Below are 18901 nucleotides of genomic sequence, written 5' to 3' on the forward strand. Positions count from 1 at the left end.
AAGTATGGTATAAATGTTTATTTATTCTCGCTTGAATCTGAAGAAGTAGACAGCGAAGAAATCAATCAGCTATATAATAAAAGGTGAAATATTCCATTCGCATATGATCCCTGACAGGACAGCCCTACCAGACGGAATCAAACGATACCAAGCAAACGCCGCTCCGGTGATGATTCCCATCCCACACGAGATCTGTTGCATGCGATTGTCATCAACCTGTCATGCTGTTGTTGTTCTCTTCTTTTGAGCAACAAATTTTTGAGGGACATGCGTCACCTGAGAACAACGGAAGTCGGATCAGGACATCACTCCATTGCTATCTTCATCCAAGTAACGACGTTCGAGCGAGCAACAGAGGAAAAAGAAGTCTGATCAGGACGTCACTCCATTGAGATCTGCATCCAAGCGACGTCACTGAAGTGACGAACAGAGGACGCATCCCATGACAGTGCGGTTTTTCTGTGTGTGTGTGTTTTTTTTTCCACCGCCATGATCACCCCCCTGGCTGAGAGCGATTGTAATACATAAAAGGGAAACGTGTTGTCGCGTGTTATTGGCTGGAACAAAGTTCGCCGGCGTTTTCACCGCAAAAACTTGACATGTAACTCCCGCCTTGTAGCGCTATAGAGGATGCATGTACAGCTGGAAGGAGACTGTCCTTTATGTTTTTTTTAATTTTTTTTAAAATTTACATATAATTTTTTTAAAAATATTTTTTTGTATGGTCTAATATAATATGGTCTTTTTGGTCAAGATTCATACCTAAGATTGGAATCTGAGGGTAATATGGGCGGACAGACCCAGATCTGGGTCAATTTGGACAATGTGGGTTTGGCTAGAAGAGGCCATGTTTCTTGAAACAAGTCGAATTAAAGTTTTGACACTAACTAATTGAAATATGTTTTTTTTTAATTTTTTAAAATTTACATATAAATTTTTAAAAAATATTTTTTCTAAGGTAGGGACAGGGCCGCAGAGTGTAACCTATAGTAAATTGGACATTCTCATTCCCAAAGTGTTAAAAACAAATGTAGCTTATTGAAATGGAGAGTTGAAGTTAGTTTAGATATTATGGAAGAGTATTTCATAGGGACAGAGTTAAGATTTTTTTAGGGGTTTGCCAAACAGTTCAACTTTGGATTCAGGTAAGATCAAACTGAACTCGAATCTAAAAAATACGTTGCACAACTATTTCATACAAAGACAGAGCTATGATTTTTTTGAGGGGCGGGCCAAACAGTCCAACCTCGGATTCGAATAGAGCCGAACTGAACTCGAATATAAAAAATACATTGCACAACTATTCCACACAAGGGTAGAGCTAGGATTTTTCTTTCAGGGGCGAGCCAAAAAGTCCAACTTCGAGTCTGGATAGAACCAAACTAAACTCGCATCTAAAAAATATTGCACAACTAAAACTTTTTAATTTTTTCAATGTATTTTTTTTTTCAATTAGTTGGGGTAAGACCATGGTCTAGGGGCCCCCTCCCTCCACCCCTGATTCCAGGGTGGTGGCCTCAACGGAGCGCTAACACTCTTTACATCTAAGAAAGGTTTCAGGTTCAAAACCTATGATCATTGTCACGTTTTCATGTGTTATTTTTTTAAGCTGCTGAAAATAACAAGTACAACTTGAAAAGGTGCACCCTAAGTTTATTTAAGACTCGAAATGAACCAAAATTGAAAACATAAAGATAAGATCACAAGGGTTCCATGCCCAAATTGGTTTCCCTTAAACCAAATTAAAAATTAAATAAAAAAAAGAGCATTGCACATCTGAATTGAGAGCCAAATGTTTGACTCTACCTTTTCCTTTTATAGCCGTGGGCTCCAATTCACATTAAGTAATACATTTGGTCACATCTATTGACACAAATTTGTTGGTGCTTACCTTACTTCAAACAGTACCGAGCTGCCTACCAGTCATTTTGTTTTGAGCGACCTACCAACCATTGGTGCCAAACACCCTAAGGACTAGGAGATAGCTAGCTAGTTTTTTAGTTTTTAATTTTTCTAAACATGGGTATCAAAATCAATTCTTGAGTTAAATTGCCCAATAATCACATTGAAAAATTGGATGAATTCAATCATACTTAGATTCGGATATACGTAAAAAAAAAAGTTTTATTATTTCATTTCTTAAGAAAAAGAAAACAAAAAGTTTAAAATTCATGAATAATTGAAAAAAATGAAAAGAAAATGTAGAAAAGGCGGCAAGTGGCTCTTAAAGAATCCGTCCTCGCCATAAGCGATACATAAATAAGCTGATTCTAAAAATATTTCCACTACAATAGCCCATTAACATAGAAAATTTCAACAAAGAAAGGAATAAATTCAAAAGTCAAGGTAGTGGAAGATCTTGTGTTATATATATATATATATATAGATATATATATATAGATATATATATATAGACGTATATCTATGGGTTGGAAACTGTGGGCAGAGTATTCTTGTGATGCCAATCTCCTCGACCAGTCATTGTCCAGCGATCGATGTCGCGGGGGAAAAAAATCTGCGACATCCTTTTTGCAGTTTTCTGCTTTTGGCGTGACGCCAAAAGGACGGCCACACGCGATTGTGAAGGTCAGAGAAAGGCGATGACATCTTTACAGTCCAAATTCCAGTGAGAAAAACTGATTCATCCGCTTCTGTCCCAAAATCCAAAACTGTTCGTCCGTCCAGTTGTATCTTTTTCCAAAACTTTTTACGTGGGAAGAGGCTCTTGGATGAACTCTGAAATTGGCTTAAACATTTTTTTAATGAAATGTAAAATTTTTTTTGGGTGAGCAAAAGGGTCAATCCCTCTACCCCAAGCAAATACCCTTCAACTTGTCGCGCCCTATCACCTTAAGACACAGTAACATAACACCCACATGAATCAAAATATAGACCTGACTTATACAAACTTTTAGCCTGACCAACTATACTATGTCCATTGAAGCAAATGAAATGTAATGCAATTACATCAAACATTAACTACAATTACATCAAACATGTAACTACAAATATGAATCGAACACCTTTGTTTATTCTCTCATTATTAAATGTTCAAAGCACTTTTTCTAATATGAACCCTTTAAATATGGACTCATTGGCTTATAGGGCCCTTACTCTCTTAGACCATATTAGCTTCTGAACTCCGGGGTTTACTGGGTAAAAGTGAGAATGTAGCCTCTTTTCTCAGCGGTGAGTTTAATGAACTCCCGGTCACTCGTAAACAAAATAAGAAATAGGAAGACTTACACATCATGATTAACGAAGAGATGTCAATGACTCAATGGATTGCTTTTGGATAAAATATCTGACCTGCTTCAATAAAGTTGGAAATAGAAACAAATTTGTCATATTAATGTCTACGAAATGACATTCAATTAATCATAAAATAAATAAATGCATGATTGGAACCCCTTGGGGTAGGGGCCATTTGGTGGCTGGCTGCCTGCTTCGAATTCTCGTGGCATCAACCTTTTATTTTGCAAAAGAAAGGTTACTGACGTGCAAATTGAAGCATAGTAAGGAACAACAAACTCTGTACTTGGGGGCTAAGGGGTTGAGTGGAGACTTTGGCCTTTTACTATGTGGTGGGAAACCTCATTCATTGAAATGCCCGATTGAATCATTTGGATTTGATATCGGATTCTATTTTATGTAAATAACCTGTATAATTAATATTCATAAATTTAGAAACTCAATTTTTTGACATGTGCCGTTCACATTTGATTATATATTTAAAAGTCAGATTCTAATTTGGATATGAATTTAGAAGTCATATTCAGTTTCATATTACTGATTTAAAATATAATTAAGATGTGATACACATTTTTTGTTCATTTGTATCCAAATTCCAATATCTGAACATCCGATGGATCGGATATGGTAAATGTTACAAAAATACATGCCCAGAACGATGTGGGTCGAAATATTATTTTTCAAAATTTATATATATAACATGTGATTTTTTAAAAAAAATTATATGTAATTTTAAAAAAAAATTGAGGTGGGGCTAATGCCCATGCTGGCCCTACCTTGGCTCTACCTTTAAAAATGATAAAAGTAAGCCTTTGCAAGCTAAGAGTGGGTGTTGGGCCAGGGGTCCATTGGACTTTCAATCCCCGGCCCGGCCCAAGAAAATGGCATTGGGCTGGACCTGAAATTGTTTTAAATTAATTTTAATTATAATTTTATATATTTTTCTTTATAAATACACATATATGTACATTAATTAAAAAAATAAATCAGGTCTAGGTAGTAAAAATGAGGCCCAAGCCAACGAAATGAGATCCTTCCGTTTGTTTGTTCAGATGTTCAGCATTTACTTGAGATCCTTACAGTGAGCGAGGGAGAACCCCACTACCTGAATGAGAGGCCGAAACCTTTCTATTTCCTTCTTACCTCCAGAATTTAGAGCTGCATTGTGATCTGAGTATAGTTACACTCTTCAACTTAGAGTTAGCGCACCGAGCATATGGTTCCGAGTGTTTGTTTGCAAATCCCAAAAATGTGAGATTTGAAGACGTCTCAAATGACAATGTCTCTAAAAATATATAGATATAATTTTTTCAAAACAATATTAAAATTAATTTAATAACTAGAAGCAATCCGATCCATTGACAACCCTAAACTTAGAGAATGCTTCATTAATTCAAATTTAGAATCCATGGGTCGGACATGGCATAAGATCCATAGTAACGTTCAGAGTTCATCAAACTAAGAACTTTAACTTGGATCGAAGATCCAGAATTGAGATCTTTATTTTACTTTTTTACATTGAGAAAATGTATGATCTTAAATTCATAAACCTCAAGTATCTTAGATAAGAAAATATGAGCTTATGCAAATGAGACCCATGAGCGCCACTACTTACATCTCGGTTTGTATTCTCACCATGCTGAGAACAGAACTCGGACTAGTTCGATTAGTGCATCCCAGATCTCGTGAACGGAACACGGGCGTACCGTCCTCCCACACGCTTTAAATATGTCCAGGATGGCGTACAAAGGCACATTACAGAACGTTTGTGGCTGAACACGCGGAACGGCAAAAGGGGGACACTCCATTACAAATGAACGTGAAACGTGATCTGGACCGCTCACTCTGCGTTGTTGAGCTTCTTTATCAGATTCGACAGAACTAGTTCAGAGTCACATTAGTATATAATCCAATAAATTCTAGCTCATATAATATATATATATACGACGAGGGTGCCCGCCGACAGTCTTTTTAAGTTAGAGATAAACACGAGTTGAGTGGAGCACTAATTCAGCCAATTCGAGCTCGCCTGGACTAATGAAACATCAACCTCGAGTTTGTTTGAGTTTCAGAATAGTGAACAGAAGCAGCTCAAGGTCAACTCGATAGTTACGTGTTGAACTCGAGCTCAACTCAATTAAGGTTGGACAAACTCGTTTGAATATATGAACTATTACCTTGCCATAAAACGAGCTCCACTCGATTAAGGCTCAACAAACTTTAATGAGCTTTTGTAAAAACTTACATAATTAATTAACATCAATATATCAGTTTTTAATTAAAAAAACAAATCGGATATTTAAAAAATTGCAACACATCGTTTTGGAGCCAAGTCGAGCTTCAACCGTTGAATTCAAACTCAACTCGATTATTTGAATGAGACAACTCATAAACTAGAATTTGACTCGTTAAACAAATGACTCGACTCAAACTCGTTCATAAATTGAGCTTTAACGCGACTAATTATTTACCCTTACCCTAAGCTCTCTGCTTTGTATATGGGTTCCAATTCGAGTGGGATTTAATATTTATAATTGAAGTCACATTCGAAACCCGATCCAACATTTATACGATAATCAGATTGGATCTCTATATAAAGGTTGGGCTCAGATTGAATTCTCAGACTGGAATTGGATCTTCAAAGATTTCACCAGATCTTCCATCACCCCAACCCAACCCTGACTGATCACACACGCTCTCTCCCTCCCTCTTGTCTTGGGGCTGAAGAAAGGGTCACATGAAAGGGGGGGATGGAGGTGCAAAGGAGGACGTGGTTTTGGAGGGAAGCCAGCGGGCGGCGACCCACAGGAAGGAAGGAGGGGGAAGGTGGCCCGCTCCCCACGTCACCACGTCTTTATGACTGGAAGACTCAACGACGGGAGGAGGCGGCATGGGCCAGTGGGGGCCGCCCCTTAACTTGTAACCAAAGTTTTTTTAAAAAACATTCAAATATATCCGACCTCGATTCACGCAACGCGGCCGCCCACACTTGCCCGGATCAAATAAAATTCATCCGTATCGGCCCTTGCACCGATACGTGCTTTTCGTTTTCCCGGGCTCCGTTTGCTTTAGTGGGAAAATTTTTCCGCCGGAAAGAATCTTGAAGCTCAAAAGGAATTAATTATACTAGAGAAATATTTATCTGCTTTATTCCTATGATCGCTCCATAACCTCTACGAAGAAATCAGTTTCCTATTCAGTGTAGGTTGGTCATTCGCGAGTTTGGAAGCCCTCAACCCAACGAATATTTTCACAGAAAGCAATCGAGGGATTCCATTAATAACTGGCTGTTTCGATTCATTGGAACAACTTGATGAATTTAACGATATAACTAGGAAAGACGTTTCAAATACCACACATGAGTCACCGGGCATGCTAGTTTGATGTATCCCATTTGATATCTTCATATCCGAGAATCAACAGATTCAACTCCGCATTGAGCTCGTTCGAGTAGTATGGACTCATTCTTTGTCAAATAGAAACGATCCGATGCCCAAATTAAAGCGCAATGCAGGCTTTTAACCTGCACAAACGCAGCCTTGGAACCTTAGAACAAAAGAACGGAGCGGTTTCTGCTCTCACTTAAAGCGATGCGGAATGACTCCAAATCACCAGAACATCAAATAATTATCAATATTAATACTTATCTATGAATGCATGTTATTGTTGTTGTTGTTAACATCAGTTTCTTCAAGGATTGGAGTTGTTATCTGCTAATAAAGCTGATTGATAGTATTAATAGAACCTCTAAAGCCACTACCCGCCCTCATTGTCCTAGCATGTGTGAACTTTCCCAAGAATCCGACGCCACTGGGATTTGAAGCAGCAACAAGGCACAAGCCACCTACCGGCGACCGAACCAACCAACGGGGTGTACCAAACCCCCATAGGCGTTAGGTTAAACTAAAGAAACCCTAAACTAAAAAACAAGGCTTCGTTGTGCCACCAAAAGTATAGCATATTTATATTTATATGCTTTTGTTTTATATGAAAATGGCAACACCCACAGGAATTCTCTCCTCTCTTTCATTGGTGCCGCTTGTTTTCCTCATACATTACACTTGTTAGGGAAAATTTGATATTCTCTTGGCAGACAGATATTTGTGAAACAAACAGCGGCTTGGGAAGAAACAAGGGGCTCCCAACACTTGGCCAGTGAGTTGGCATTGAGGATTCGAGTCAAAAGGGGAGGTGAAGAGGTTGAAGGGATTCATTTCCCTCTGTGGCATCTCTATAAGATTTTGTTGGGAGAAAAATCTGATAAAAGATCGTCAGAGTTTGGTAGCCGGAAAGTTTTAAGAATTTATTGCGCGAAAACATGATTTCGGATGTGAAAACTCGATCATAGCTTTTCCAACCAAACGCGAAACTGGACTTTCATTGATCGAAAAAAAGTTTATCTAACAAAATTAAGAAGAAGAAATCACTTTTTCCCATACATTGTTTAGTAACAGAATATCAGATATTTGTGAGATCCTTCCTCAAAAAGCACAAGTTTAGCAAGTTTTAGGAGGCAACCTTATGGGTGATTGACCCTGGAAAAACCGTATCGGACGATTCGCCATTGACGTTCCGGTTAAATGGCAGAAGAAAACCGGATGCTACCATCAACCAAGATCACGATTTCCCTATCGTTTTAGCAAAACTAGAGATCTCAAACGTTCAGAGTTTGGAGCTTGGGTAGTTTCATTTCTTCTTCTTTCCAACTCTTTCTTTTTTTTTTTTTTTACAGTTTGTACAGATTCTCAAGGGACGATTGAAACGAAAAGAGGATATTTACACCGTCTTTAGAGAGAGAAAGATAAAGAGAGTTAAGAACTTGAGAAATGTAAAGCAAAGGGAGCAAAGTTTGCATTGAACCAAAGAAAGGAACAGCCTAACGACGCACTAAGAGAAATGGAAGACCTAGGAAAATCAGGAACTTGTTCGGGACAAGATCCCGAACTGTCCGGAAACTATTCACAAAAAATCGAAAACGGCGCAAGGCAGATGGACTGAAAAGGAGGGGACGGGAGATTGCCGGTTCGTTTCTTTCGGTCGATGGGTGGGATCACATCGGCGAAGCCGTGACGGCGGAGGAGGAGGAGCAGCTGACGGGGACGTCGTCGAAGCTCCAGAGCTCCATGGAGGTGGTCACCGGCGCGTCCTGAGCGGGGGGCGGCGCCGGCTGTTCGTACGCCGCGTCGAACCCCTGAAGAAACTCGATGTAGGTGTCGTAGGCGCAGAGCTCCTCAGCCAGCTTCATCGCGCTTTTCTTGTCCTCCTCCCCCCAGCGGCAGGCTTCTCTGGCGGAATCTCGGCTGCTGCTGCTGCTGCGGCGGCCGGGGTGGCGGTGGCCTGCGGCTGGTGGTGAAACGCCGGGACAACAGAGTCGAAGCCGAGGAAGACCGGGGCTTCCTGGCGGAACTGGTGGCGGTGGGCCGCCGCCAAGGGTGGGCGAGGGGCGGAGATCTCGCTGGGGAAGTTGACCTTGGCCTTGCTGCCCCTGATCTTGCGAGCCTCGGCGTCGTAGGCGCGGGCAGCCTCCTCAGCGGTGTTGAACGTCCCCAGCCACACCCTCACGCCCTTCCTTGGGTCGCGGATCTCCGCCGCCCACTTCCCCCACGGCCTCTGTCGTATCCCCCTGTAGAGGTTCTTCCTCTTCCGCTTCGGCTTCGGGTCCTCCTCTTCCTCCTCGCGCTCCTCTGTTTCATTTTCACAACACCACCACACACTCTCAGAAGGAACAAAGAAAAAAGGGAGTAGCAGGAAAATGGCACAGATCGCAGAGGGAAAATGAGAAGAAGGGTTTCGTAGTCGTTACCAGAGGAGAGTCGGCGCTTGGAGAGGACAGGGAAGGGCTTGACGGCATCGTCGGCTTTTTCTCCGGCAGTGGTATTGGTGAAGAGGTCCGGCCATTTGTCGGGGATGGCAGCGGTGCCCTTCGCTTGGCTTTGTCGTATAAGGTCGAAGATGATCGCTCCTCCGCACATTCTCGTTCAGCTTTCCTTTTCTTCTTCCAACGACAGAGGGTAGACCCCCAAGCAACGGATCTTCTCACGCAGAACTTCAGATGATGAGAGAGAGATGAAAGAGTTGATGAGATGGTAGCAAGATATGAAGAGAAAGAGACGTCTTCTTCTTCTTTTGTGCTCTCGGGCTCTGGTTTAAGACTTTTTTTTTTTCCAACCAGAGTTGAAATGACAGGGAAGGGCATATTTATAGACTCAAGGATTCCCTTTGCGACTGACTTCTTTTTTTTTTTTCCTTTTTTGGAGATCGATTTGCTTTTGTGGGGCGATATTTAGAGGTGCTTAGCTGCTTGATATTTTTAAGTTGACGAATGTTATGTACGTTTCTGTCGACATGGAATGAGAAGTATGATAAATTTCTCAATTAAGCAAACTACAGGTCTTAACTTAAAGATGTTAGAGAAAATCTGATTTGACATTAGAGAGAAGAGAGTCTTAGACTCATTGAATTTTGACTCCTGATAATCTTAGATCAACCAAGATCAAGGTAATCAAATTGTTTATTGAATAGTATCGATCAAGGTTGAAAGCAGAGATATCGTCACACCTGAATCCGAATGTGACTCTACATTCGAATCTGAATTGCATTACTATGTATATTTTCTCCAAAATGTATAGATATTAGGTACTGAATCTAAATCCAAATCAATGTATATTTAAAACCAAATTCCAATACGATGGGATGTTATTTTAAAAACATAATAAAAAGGTGATTAAAACAAGAAAACTTTTATAAAATTTTGTAATAATTAAATATTGATATGTGGTATTCTGGAATCTGCACAATTGTTTGCTTGTTCACAAATATCTATTTGGCACATTTAACGATTCAAGTTCGAGTTTTAGAGTGGTCACTCTCACGTATATGTGAAAACTCAGGGAAACAGAAGAATGGCAGCTTCAAATATCACTAGAGTAGTGGGGTTCCCTCCACGATAAAGTTTTTTTATTTCAAGACTTGTTTTCGCGGGCTTTTCATTTACTAGTCCAATCGTTTTATCTCCTTCTTAGTAGCTAGAAACGTGGCAGATGGAGCAAGATAGATTGATTTTGAATGACAACTTAAAAAATGATGTTTTGTGAAAAATAAAGGTTTTTAACTAATTTTTGAAAACAGTTTGTTCTTTTGAGTGATAGGAAAAGAACTAGGCTTTCAGTCTTGGATTACTAAAATCAGTTGATATAATTAAGTTTTGACCTAGTTTTAATGTCAACCAAACACCTATTTAAACTATAGTTTCAAAATTTTAACAAGGGCCGAAATATAATTTTCTAACATTTTTATAAGTTTTGAGGGGAGGCGATGGCCCCTCCTGACTCTCTTTAATGTGGGGACCCAGTGTAAGCAAACGTCGCATTCTATCACTATGAAAAAGATGATTTAAGAACTTTAGTTTATGGTCAAAACCTCATATTTGAAGTTGAAAAAGAAGAGAGGGGTTTGACCTTAAATCTGCAAATCTCATGTTATCAATTATCTTAAATCACCTCAGACATCATATCCAATGAAACCTCCTCAGATATCATATCATATCAGCTGCTATCAAACACACACACTGAAGTATTCAGCAATGGCAGAAGATCAAAGCAACACTGCTGGAAAGTGACAATTGGTAATTGGAGTTGTAGCAAAAGGACTTATTGTCTCACACGACAAACTAATGTCTTAGAGGTTCCGGTCTACCCAAATAAAATAACAAGGATGATATATATATATATATATATATATATATATATATATATATATATATATATATATATATATATATATAAAAAGAGAGAGATAGAGAGAGACTCATACAACCCTCTACCAAATATAGGGCAAGTGTACGGCTCTTGAATGTCAAAGGCCAAACTGCTTCAAAAAAGACAGGCATGAGGAAAAAAAAAGATTTAAGGAATAACATTTGATTGGGTTTAGTTTTAAATAAATATTCAATTAGGTTCTTATCCCATTTTAAACAAATATACTATATCCAAAATCCACATATTTTCAAAGTCAAATTTAAACATATCGATGATGCCGATTAGATTCAGTTTCAAATTTGAACAGTCACTTTGGCATTAGGACTTGCATTCGGAAGTTGCATTCAGGTCAGATTCAAATTGTGAATTTAAAAAGTCGGATTTGGATGTGGTACATATTTTTCTTCCTTCACATTCCAATCTAAATCTGAATGTATGATAATCCCATTAAATTGAATAAAAAGGAGGATGCATCCGGTTCAAATCCTATCCGTCACATCCCTATTCTGTATAAAAACTGCATCCTAGACATTCCTAATGAACCCTCACCTCTCAATAAGGTCCAAACGATGGAGGGCTTTGTGAGTGGACCCTCTCCTCTAGGGGTGAACAACGAGCTCAACTCGTTAAAGTTTGACTCGTGAATGAGTGAGTTTGAGTCGAGCATTTGTTTAACCAGTTGAGCTCGAGTTCATGAGTCACTCGTTCAAATAATCGAATTGAATTCGAGCTCAACACGAAACTAATCGAATTTGTCAAGCCTTAATCAAGTCGATATATTCATATGAGTTTACGAGTTTGTCAAGTCTTAATTGACTCGAGCTCGAGCTCAACACGTAATGATGAATATTAATTCTATTCAAATGAGTTTGTCGAGCTTTAATCGAGTTCGAGCTCAACACATAATTGCCAAGTCGAGGTCGAGTTGCTTTCGTCGAGCAATTCTCGAGCTTGAGCCGAGTCGAGCCGAGCTCGAGCTCGAGCTGACTGAACTGGAGCTCAACTCTGCTCGTGTTTACCCCTACTCTCCTCTCTTATGGTCTGTTTCGTAAATAGAATAATGTATAGCTATTGAATGAGTATGTCTCAAAAATGATGTAGATTCATGAAAAAAATTAAAAAATGTTATTATATGAATTTATCTCAACTTTTGGAATGGATTTATGAACATATTTATCAAACAATTACATTTGCAAACTAAGAAAGACTTCATGATTATGAGGGGACTGCAAGAGGCGACAGTATCTCATCACTTTCTTCCAAAAACCAGATCAAAAAGGCGGCCATTAAAACGGGGTAGCTCGCTTGCAATTGCATTTAACTTGGCAGGAGCACGTGCATTGGCCCCCACAATCAGGAGCTCTCTCTCTCTCTACACATTTGGGATGCCAGTTTTCATTGGTGTTGGAATAGTCCCGCTATGCATGAGCCATGTTGCCTCTGCTTTTATCCTCTTTTCTTTCGCTTCTCATTTCTTTCTTTTTTCTCTCTAGAATGATCCACGGGAAACTGTTGGCGCACATCGAATGGGCACGAACCCAGCTGAAGGAAAACCGAACCTACTTCCTTAGCCCGACACATTTCGCGACGACTCGCTTCGGTTTGGAGCATGGCTCTCCTTTTTCAAACGTAGTTGGTGGTTTCAAATCGTTCTTCACTTGCATCTATTGCTCTAATTGCTATTTACTTGATTCACGAACTTTATCAACTTAAATGTTAATCATTAAATTACTTGAAAGGATGCCCAATTCTAATTTTTTTCACCTTGCCTTTACTCAATATATTAATAACATATTATCATCACCACATATGGTTTCCTACTTCAACATAAACTATTAAACTATTGAAGTATAGCAAATGAATATTTGACCCCTTGTGACACTATCGGGTTACGTACCGGGTAGGCTTGGACACGAGCCGAGTCGAGCCCGACACAAGAAACTTGCTTGGCTCTAACTCGAGTTGCGCTCCTTGCTCCTTATAACAAGCTCGAACTCGACTAGACTACACAAAATCGAACTCAAACTCGACTCGCTTAATCCATTTAACTCGTTTTGTAAGCATTAACTCATGTAACTCGTTTAACTTGTGTAACCGTTTAACTTGTGTAACTTTTGAAAATTTGTTCCTACCTTGAAAATTAAAACTGGTTAACCTGTTTTGGCAGTATTATATAGAGTATTAATTTGTAAGTCGAGTCAAGTATAAATGAGTCGAATTCTTGAAACTCGAACTCGACTTGTTTATCATTTCGAGTAACTTTGTAAGTCGAACATGAGCTGAGTTTTTTCAAGCAATTTTGAAGCAAGCCCGAGTTGACTCAGCTTGTTGTGCAGCCCTAATTGAAGGTTGACATTCATGGAAATTATTGAATTAAGGACTGACCTTGCATCAATCGCTAGTTCGACCAGCTTCACCAAACTCCTTGAAGCCATAGACACTCACTCCTACAAAAAAGCCAAAACCAACATTGTTACTAGAAGAACCCTAAAGCAAATACATTTGCTTCATTTGTGGGCTCTGGACTGCTATAACTTTCAATTATCTTTAAAATTTTTTGAATGTTTTCATTTTAATAACTTCATGCATAACTTTATATATATATATATATATTTTGACTGATTCGTAACCAATTTAGCTGATTCGGCAGATTGCTCTACCAATTTAGCTTCCAAATAGTTAAGTCATCCCCAACATGCCATAGCCGCTTTCAAAGGCTTTAATTATTGATACTTCAAACCAAGAAACAGCAATGCACTATTTAACTTGCTGGAGGAAGAGGAAAGGGGAAGGGGGTCCCTGCTAGGGTAATATTAGTGTACCCACTGTTTGTAGGGGTGAACAACGAGCTCGACTCATTAAAGCTCGGCTCATGAATGAGTTCAAGCTGAGTCATTTGCTTAACGAGTCGAGCTCAAGTTCATGAGTCAATTCGTTCAAATAATCGAGTTGAATTCGAGCTCAACACGTAATGATGAATATCAATTCTAGTCAAACGAGTTTGTCGAGCTTTAATCGAGTCGTGTTCAAGTTCAACACGTAACTGTCGAGTCGAGCTCGAGGTTTCACTAATCGAGTCATGCTCGAGCTGACTGAGCTCGACTTGGCTCGGCTCGTTTTCACCCAGTCTGTTTGGAACACTGAGAACAAGTCTTTATTATATATCAAAAGAAGATCTAACGGTGTCGATTTCTTCATTTTGACCCCATAGTTCACAAGAATCACAACCCTTTTGAGAGTCTCCATTTGCAAGCAAGTAAAATTTTATGGGTCCATGAGAACATCATGTTTGAGAGGTTCGAGCTTTAATCGAGTTCTAGCTCAACACATAACTATGAATATCAATTCTATTCAAAGGAGTTTGTTGAGCCTTAATCGAGTTGAGCTCGAGCTCAATATGTAATTGCCGAATCGAGCTCGAGCTGCTTCTGTCGAGCCATTCTCGAGCTTGAGTCGAGTCGATTTCGAGGTTTTAAGCTTGAGCTGATTGAACTCGAGCTCGAATTGACTCGGGTTCACCAAGTCTGTTTTGGAACCCTGAGAACAAGTGTTTATTATATAGCAAGAGAAGATCTAACTGTTTCGATTTCTTCGTTTCGAGCCCACAGTTCACAAGAATCACAACCTTTTTTAGAGTCTCCATTTGCAAGCAAGCAAGTAAAATTTTATGGGTCCAAGAGAACTGCATTTTCGAGACGTGCTCCAAAAAAATCAGACCGCTTTTCACGGACTCGTGCCTCTGATCTCCCATCGATAGTGGATCCGATTCGGATAAAGAACTAAACTTAAAAGCCTTGTCTCTTGAAATTTGTGTCATGTTGTTGGAGTTTAGTCGCCGGTGATTCATGGAGCACACTTCTTTAAAAGACCTTTTTCTCTTTCAAATTAATTTATTCTTTTTAAAATCTTACGACGGGGAAGGTTCGGTTCATTTAGACCTCGCGGCACACTGGATTCGTAAAAACTAGCGTCCGGATAATAAAAGGCACGGCCCCCACCTTAACTGATACATTTGGATTCGGACAAGCTTGGCGGTCGAGGACCCTCATCATCATTATTGCTTTATTTATTTATCTGCACTCTAATAATAATAATAATATTATTATTATTATTTACTGCTTGTTAAATTTAACAAAAATAATCAGATAGCGAAAGTATCGCTCATGTAGAACAACAGTCTTTTCTTTTGCTTAAAGCTTTTTTTGCTTTTTCATTGTACTTTAACTTGTCTTTTACTTTCATACCTGCCACTCTTTCTCTCTCTCTCTCTCTCTCTCTATATATATATATATATATATATACATATATATATATATCCAGAGGGAGAAAGGTGTTACAGGTTACACGTATGTAAATAGAATAGACTTCCACATGGGAATTTAAGCTTAGTAAAGTCCAATTTCAGGAAATCATCCATTAAACCTCTGAAAACAACATAAAAACAAATCATAACTATATTAGTACAGTTAGTAACTATTAATACATTTAAATTTCATTTTTAACATTGAAAAATAATATCTTTTAAATGCTCTGAAATATTAAGAAAAATACCAAGATCTTTGAACACTAACATTTGTTACATTTACCGGGTAAGTAACACAAACCAATCAATTTACAGTTGTCACGTTGAAAATATCTGGCCACTTTTATTTATCATATTGGTACGAGCTTAAGTTAGTAACAACTTAGAGCCAATGGTCGTCTTCATATTAATTGAGCAAGTTTTCAGTGCTTCCACATGAATTTCAGATGTTCATAATTTGCTAGCTCCTTCGAAATGAATATTCTATTTTTTAACTTTGCCAAGGCAGGCCTCCATCAGTTTATGAGCTGCAATTTTCAGCCAAAGAATTTTTAGCTTCTTCCAATTTGAAGTGATTAAAATCTCAAGAAACAAACTTGGTTAAAACATAAATACAAGATGATCATTTATCTTTTCAACTACCAGATCATAGTAGAACGACAATCACAGAGAAACTTCTGCAAACAGATTTTATTATATTATCGACAAGGTGACCTCTGTTCTAGGTCCGAACTCTTGGTAGCATGCCCGGGCTCTGAAGAAAATTTCCGACGACGATCACGGAAACATGATCTTCTTCTCATTCATGCAAAATTAACCACGCACAATTTGCTGTTCTTAAATTTTCTACTGCTTTTGCTTGATCGAGAGAGGGACGGGGAGAAAATGAGTAAAGAATTCATAGCTCAACGAAATCCAACCAGTCGAATGAAACAACACCAAGAGAAATTAAAACAGCACAGAGCAGAAGCTCATGTCCCACAGAGAGAGGGAGAGAGAGAGAGAACCTAATGGCGCTCTGGATGATGACTATGGTTCTTACAATCAGATCAATGGTTTTATTCCTGAAACGTATGAATAAAATAACATCTTATTCTCCTAAGAAAACATTATTATTTATTTGTTCTAACCTACCATTTACTTTGCTTTGCTACATGTTGGTGGGGAGAGGGAGAGAGGGGGAGAGAGAGATCGTCGTCGTCGAAGGACAGACACTACTCCGGCGGGATCACATTGGGAGCGTCGACGAGCAGCTGACAGGGACGTCGTCGAAGCTCCAGAGCTCCATGGAGGTGGCGACGGCGGTCTCCTGGGCTGGTGGCGGCGCTGGCTGCTCGTACCCGGCGTCGAAACCCTGCAGGAATTCTATGTAGTTGTCGTAGGCGCGGAGCTGCTCGGCTAGCCGCATTGCGCTCTTCTTCTTATCGTCCTCCACGGCAATCGCAGGCTTCTCCGGCGGCAGATAAAAGGCTGCCTGGCGGTGGTGGTGATAGTCCGCTGCAGCCGCATCGAAGCCGAGAGAGCCCGGAACTTCCTGGCGGAACTGGTGAAGGTGGTGGACAGCGGCAGCGGAGGAAGGGCGGGGAGAAGGGATCTCGTTGGGGAAATTAACCTTGGCCTTGCTGCCTCTGATCTTGCGAGCCTCGGCGTCGTAGGCGCGGGCAGCCTCCTCGGCAGTGTTGAACGTCCCCAGCCAGACCCTCACACCCTTCCTCGGGTCGCGGATCTCCGCCGCCCACTTCCCCCAAGGCCTCTGCCTTATCCCTCTGTAGAGGTTCTTCCTCTGCCGCTTCGGCTTCCGCTCCTCCTCTTCGTCGTCCTCCCACTCCTCTGTTTCACATCAAACACCACCACGTACTTTCTCAAGAAAAAGGAGGAGGAAATGTGGAAAGAGGAATGAAGAAAACAACAGAGGGATACAGAGATAAGCGGGGATGAAGGATTAAAGGAAGAAGGGGTCCGCACCTGAGGCGAGTCGACGCTTGGGGACGGCATCAGTGAAAGACTCGACTGAGTTGGAGCATTTCTCGGTGGCGGTGGCGTTCGTGAAGACGTCCGGCCATTTGTCCGGGATGGCGGCGGTGCCCTTCGCTTGGCTTTGCCGTATCAGATCGAAGATGATCGCTCCCCCGCACATCTTCTTTCACTCTATGGCCTTTTCCTCCCTCGTCCTTATCTTTCTTCTTGTGGGGAGTCGCTCTTCAGAGAGAAGAAGAGATTTTTCCACACGTAGAGAAGATCAAACCCGAGGGCAAAGAGAAAAATGGAAGCCCCCCTCTGCTAGAAGAGAGAGAGCTTTTGCTGCTTTCCTTATCCCCTTCTCTTTCTTTAACCTTTTTACGGAGAATGGAGCAGGAAGGAACTGCTATTTATAGGCTTAACTTGAGTGCAGCCTCCCTGTCTGGGGTTGAAACTATTTTCCCAGGGAAGTTTCTTCGTTGGCAGCTGAGTTTTCAGATTCCATTGCTCTTTTCTTAATTTTTTATCCTCTGCCCTTGAAAAAATTTAAGCTTCCTTTTCTGTTGAACACGAGTCGGAAAGAAGAATAAATCTTTCTGCTATGCGTGGTATTTAATTCACACAGCCACGAGAAATATCTGTTTCCTCTGCTGCCTGAAACTCCTCAGAATTCTCAGCTCCTTCAAACAACTTTGGTTACGTTATTGATCAATCGACATAATGGCTCACTTTGATAAGGAAAAACAAAAGATAACTTCTGTTTGGAACCAAATCTGAATCTAACTTTCAATTTCACATTGGAATCTGAATTCAATTTTAAATACTCAATTGAATCCGACCTATATGATATGTTAAAAACTGACTATCAACACGAGTATATATTAAACATACGATATTTACTTATAAAAGCAAGAAGATGGCATTAAAGACTTCGATCGAAAACTAATAACTTTTACTTCTATATGAAGTGATTGAAAAGAAATGTTCTTCCTTGAGTGCGGATGAGGGCCTCAATATAAGACGGAGATGGAGTGTTTCATTCACAGGGTGTACTGATCTGATGTTCATGTGACATGGGGCTCACCCGCCTACCTAATTTTAGCTGTATCCCTTCGTTGAAAAGTAGCTAGACAGCATAATTCATGAGCAAAACTTGCCGTAACAACTAATAAAAAAAATAGTCATTCAAAGGTTTTCATGTTCGCGTAATTTATTGAGAAGCAATGAACTTTTGTATAGTTCCTTTGATCATGTGTGTTCAAGCAACTTGGGATCTAATTTACACATACAGCATTGAGTGTATCGCGCAATTACAGATGGTTCCTGAAACATTGTTTTATTTAACGAAATTCCCGATAAATCATCAAAGGTTTACAAATAAGGAAAAAAATTATAACTTAATAAGAAAATGTGAAGTAACAAGTTATTTTCCTAGTTTCTTTGTGCAAAATATTAAAATCTTTTGTGAAAGTTCTATGTTGTTGATAGTTTCTATGATGAACAGAGACAATTTCTCATACGGGCACCAATTTATGTTATTTATGTGGAAGTTCACACGGATAACCTTGTTACATATTGGTGCCTTCAAATCTAAGATTTCATATATTTGTACCCATTGATTATAAATTTT

General features: G+C 39.7%; 1 protein-coding gene and 1 pseudogene across 1 annotated transcript; both read right to left on the reverse strand.

Moving 5' to 3' along the window:
• Positions 1-8079: 8079 nt before the first annotated feature.
• Positions 8080-9500, reverse strand: LOC116255297 (ethylene-responsive transcription factor RAP2-3-like; annotated as a pseudogene).
• Positions 9501-16347: 6847 nt separating this feature from the next.
• Positions 16348-17660, reverse strand: LOC116255296 (ethylene-responsive transcription factor RAP2-3-like). The gene is made up of 2 exons (XM_031631080.2): positions 17278-17660; positions 16348-17142 (listed from the first exon to the last, which is right to left on the reverse strand). Exons 1-2 carry the CDS (start codon positions 17447-17449, stop codon positions 16541-16543), a joined length of 774 nt encoding a protein of 257 aa, XP_031486940.1. The 5' UTR covers positions 17450-17660; the 3' UTR covers positions 16348-16540.
• Positions 17661-18901: the final 1241 nt, after the last annotated feature.

This window comes from Nymphaea colorata, chromosome 5 (assembly GCF_008831285.2).
Source record: "Nymphaea colorata isolate Beijing-Zhang1983 chromosome 5, ASM883128v2, whole genome shotgun sequence".
Classification (NCBI taxonomy): Eukaryota; Viridiplantae; Streptophyta; class Magnoliopsida; order Nymphaeales; family Nymphaeaceae; genus Nymphaea; species Nymphaea colorata.

Excerpts from the sequence above, each read along its gene's own strand:
- LOC116255296 (XM_031631080.2), bottom strand. The coding sequence starts at position 17,449 with ATGTGCGGGGGAGCGATCATCTTCGATCTGATACGGCAAAGCCAAGCG. Across the intron at positions 17,143-17,277 it reads CAAGCGTCGACTCGCCTCAG|AGGAGTGGGAGGACGACGAA; the intron begins GTGCGGACCCCT and ends GATGTGAAACAG.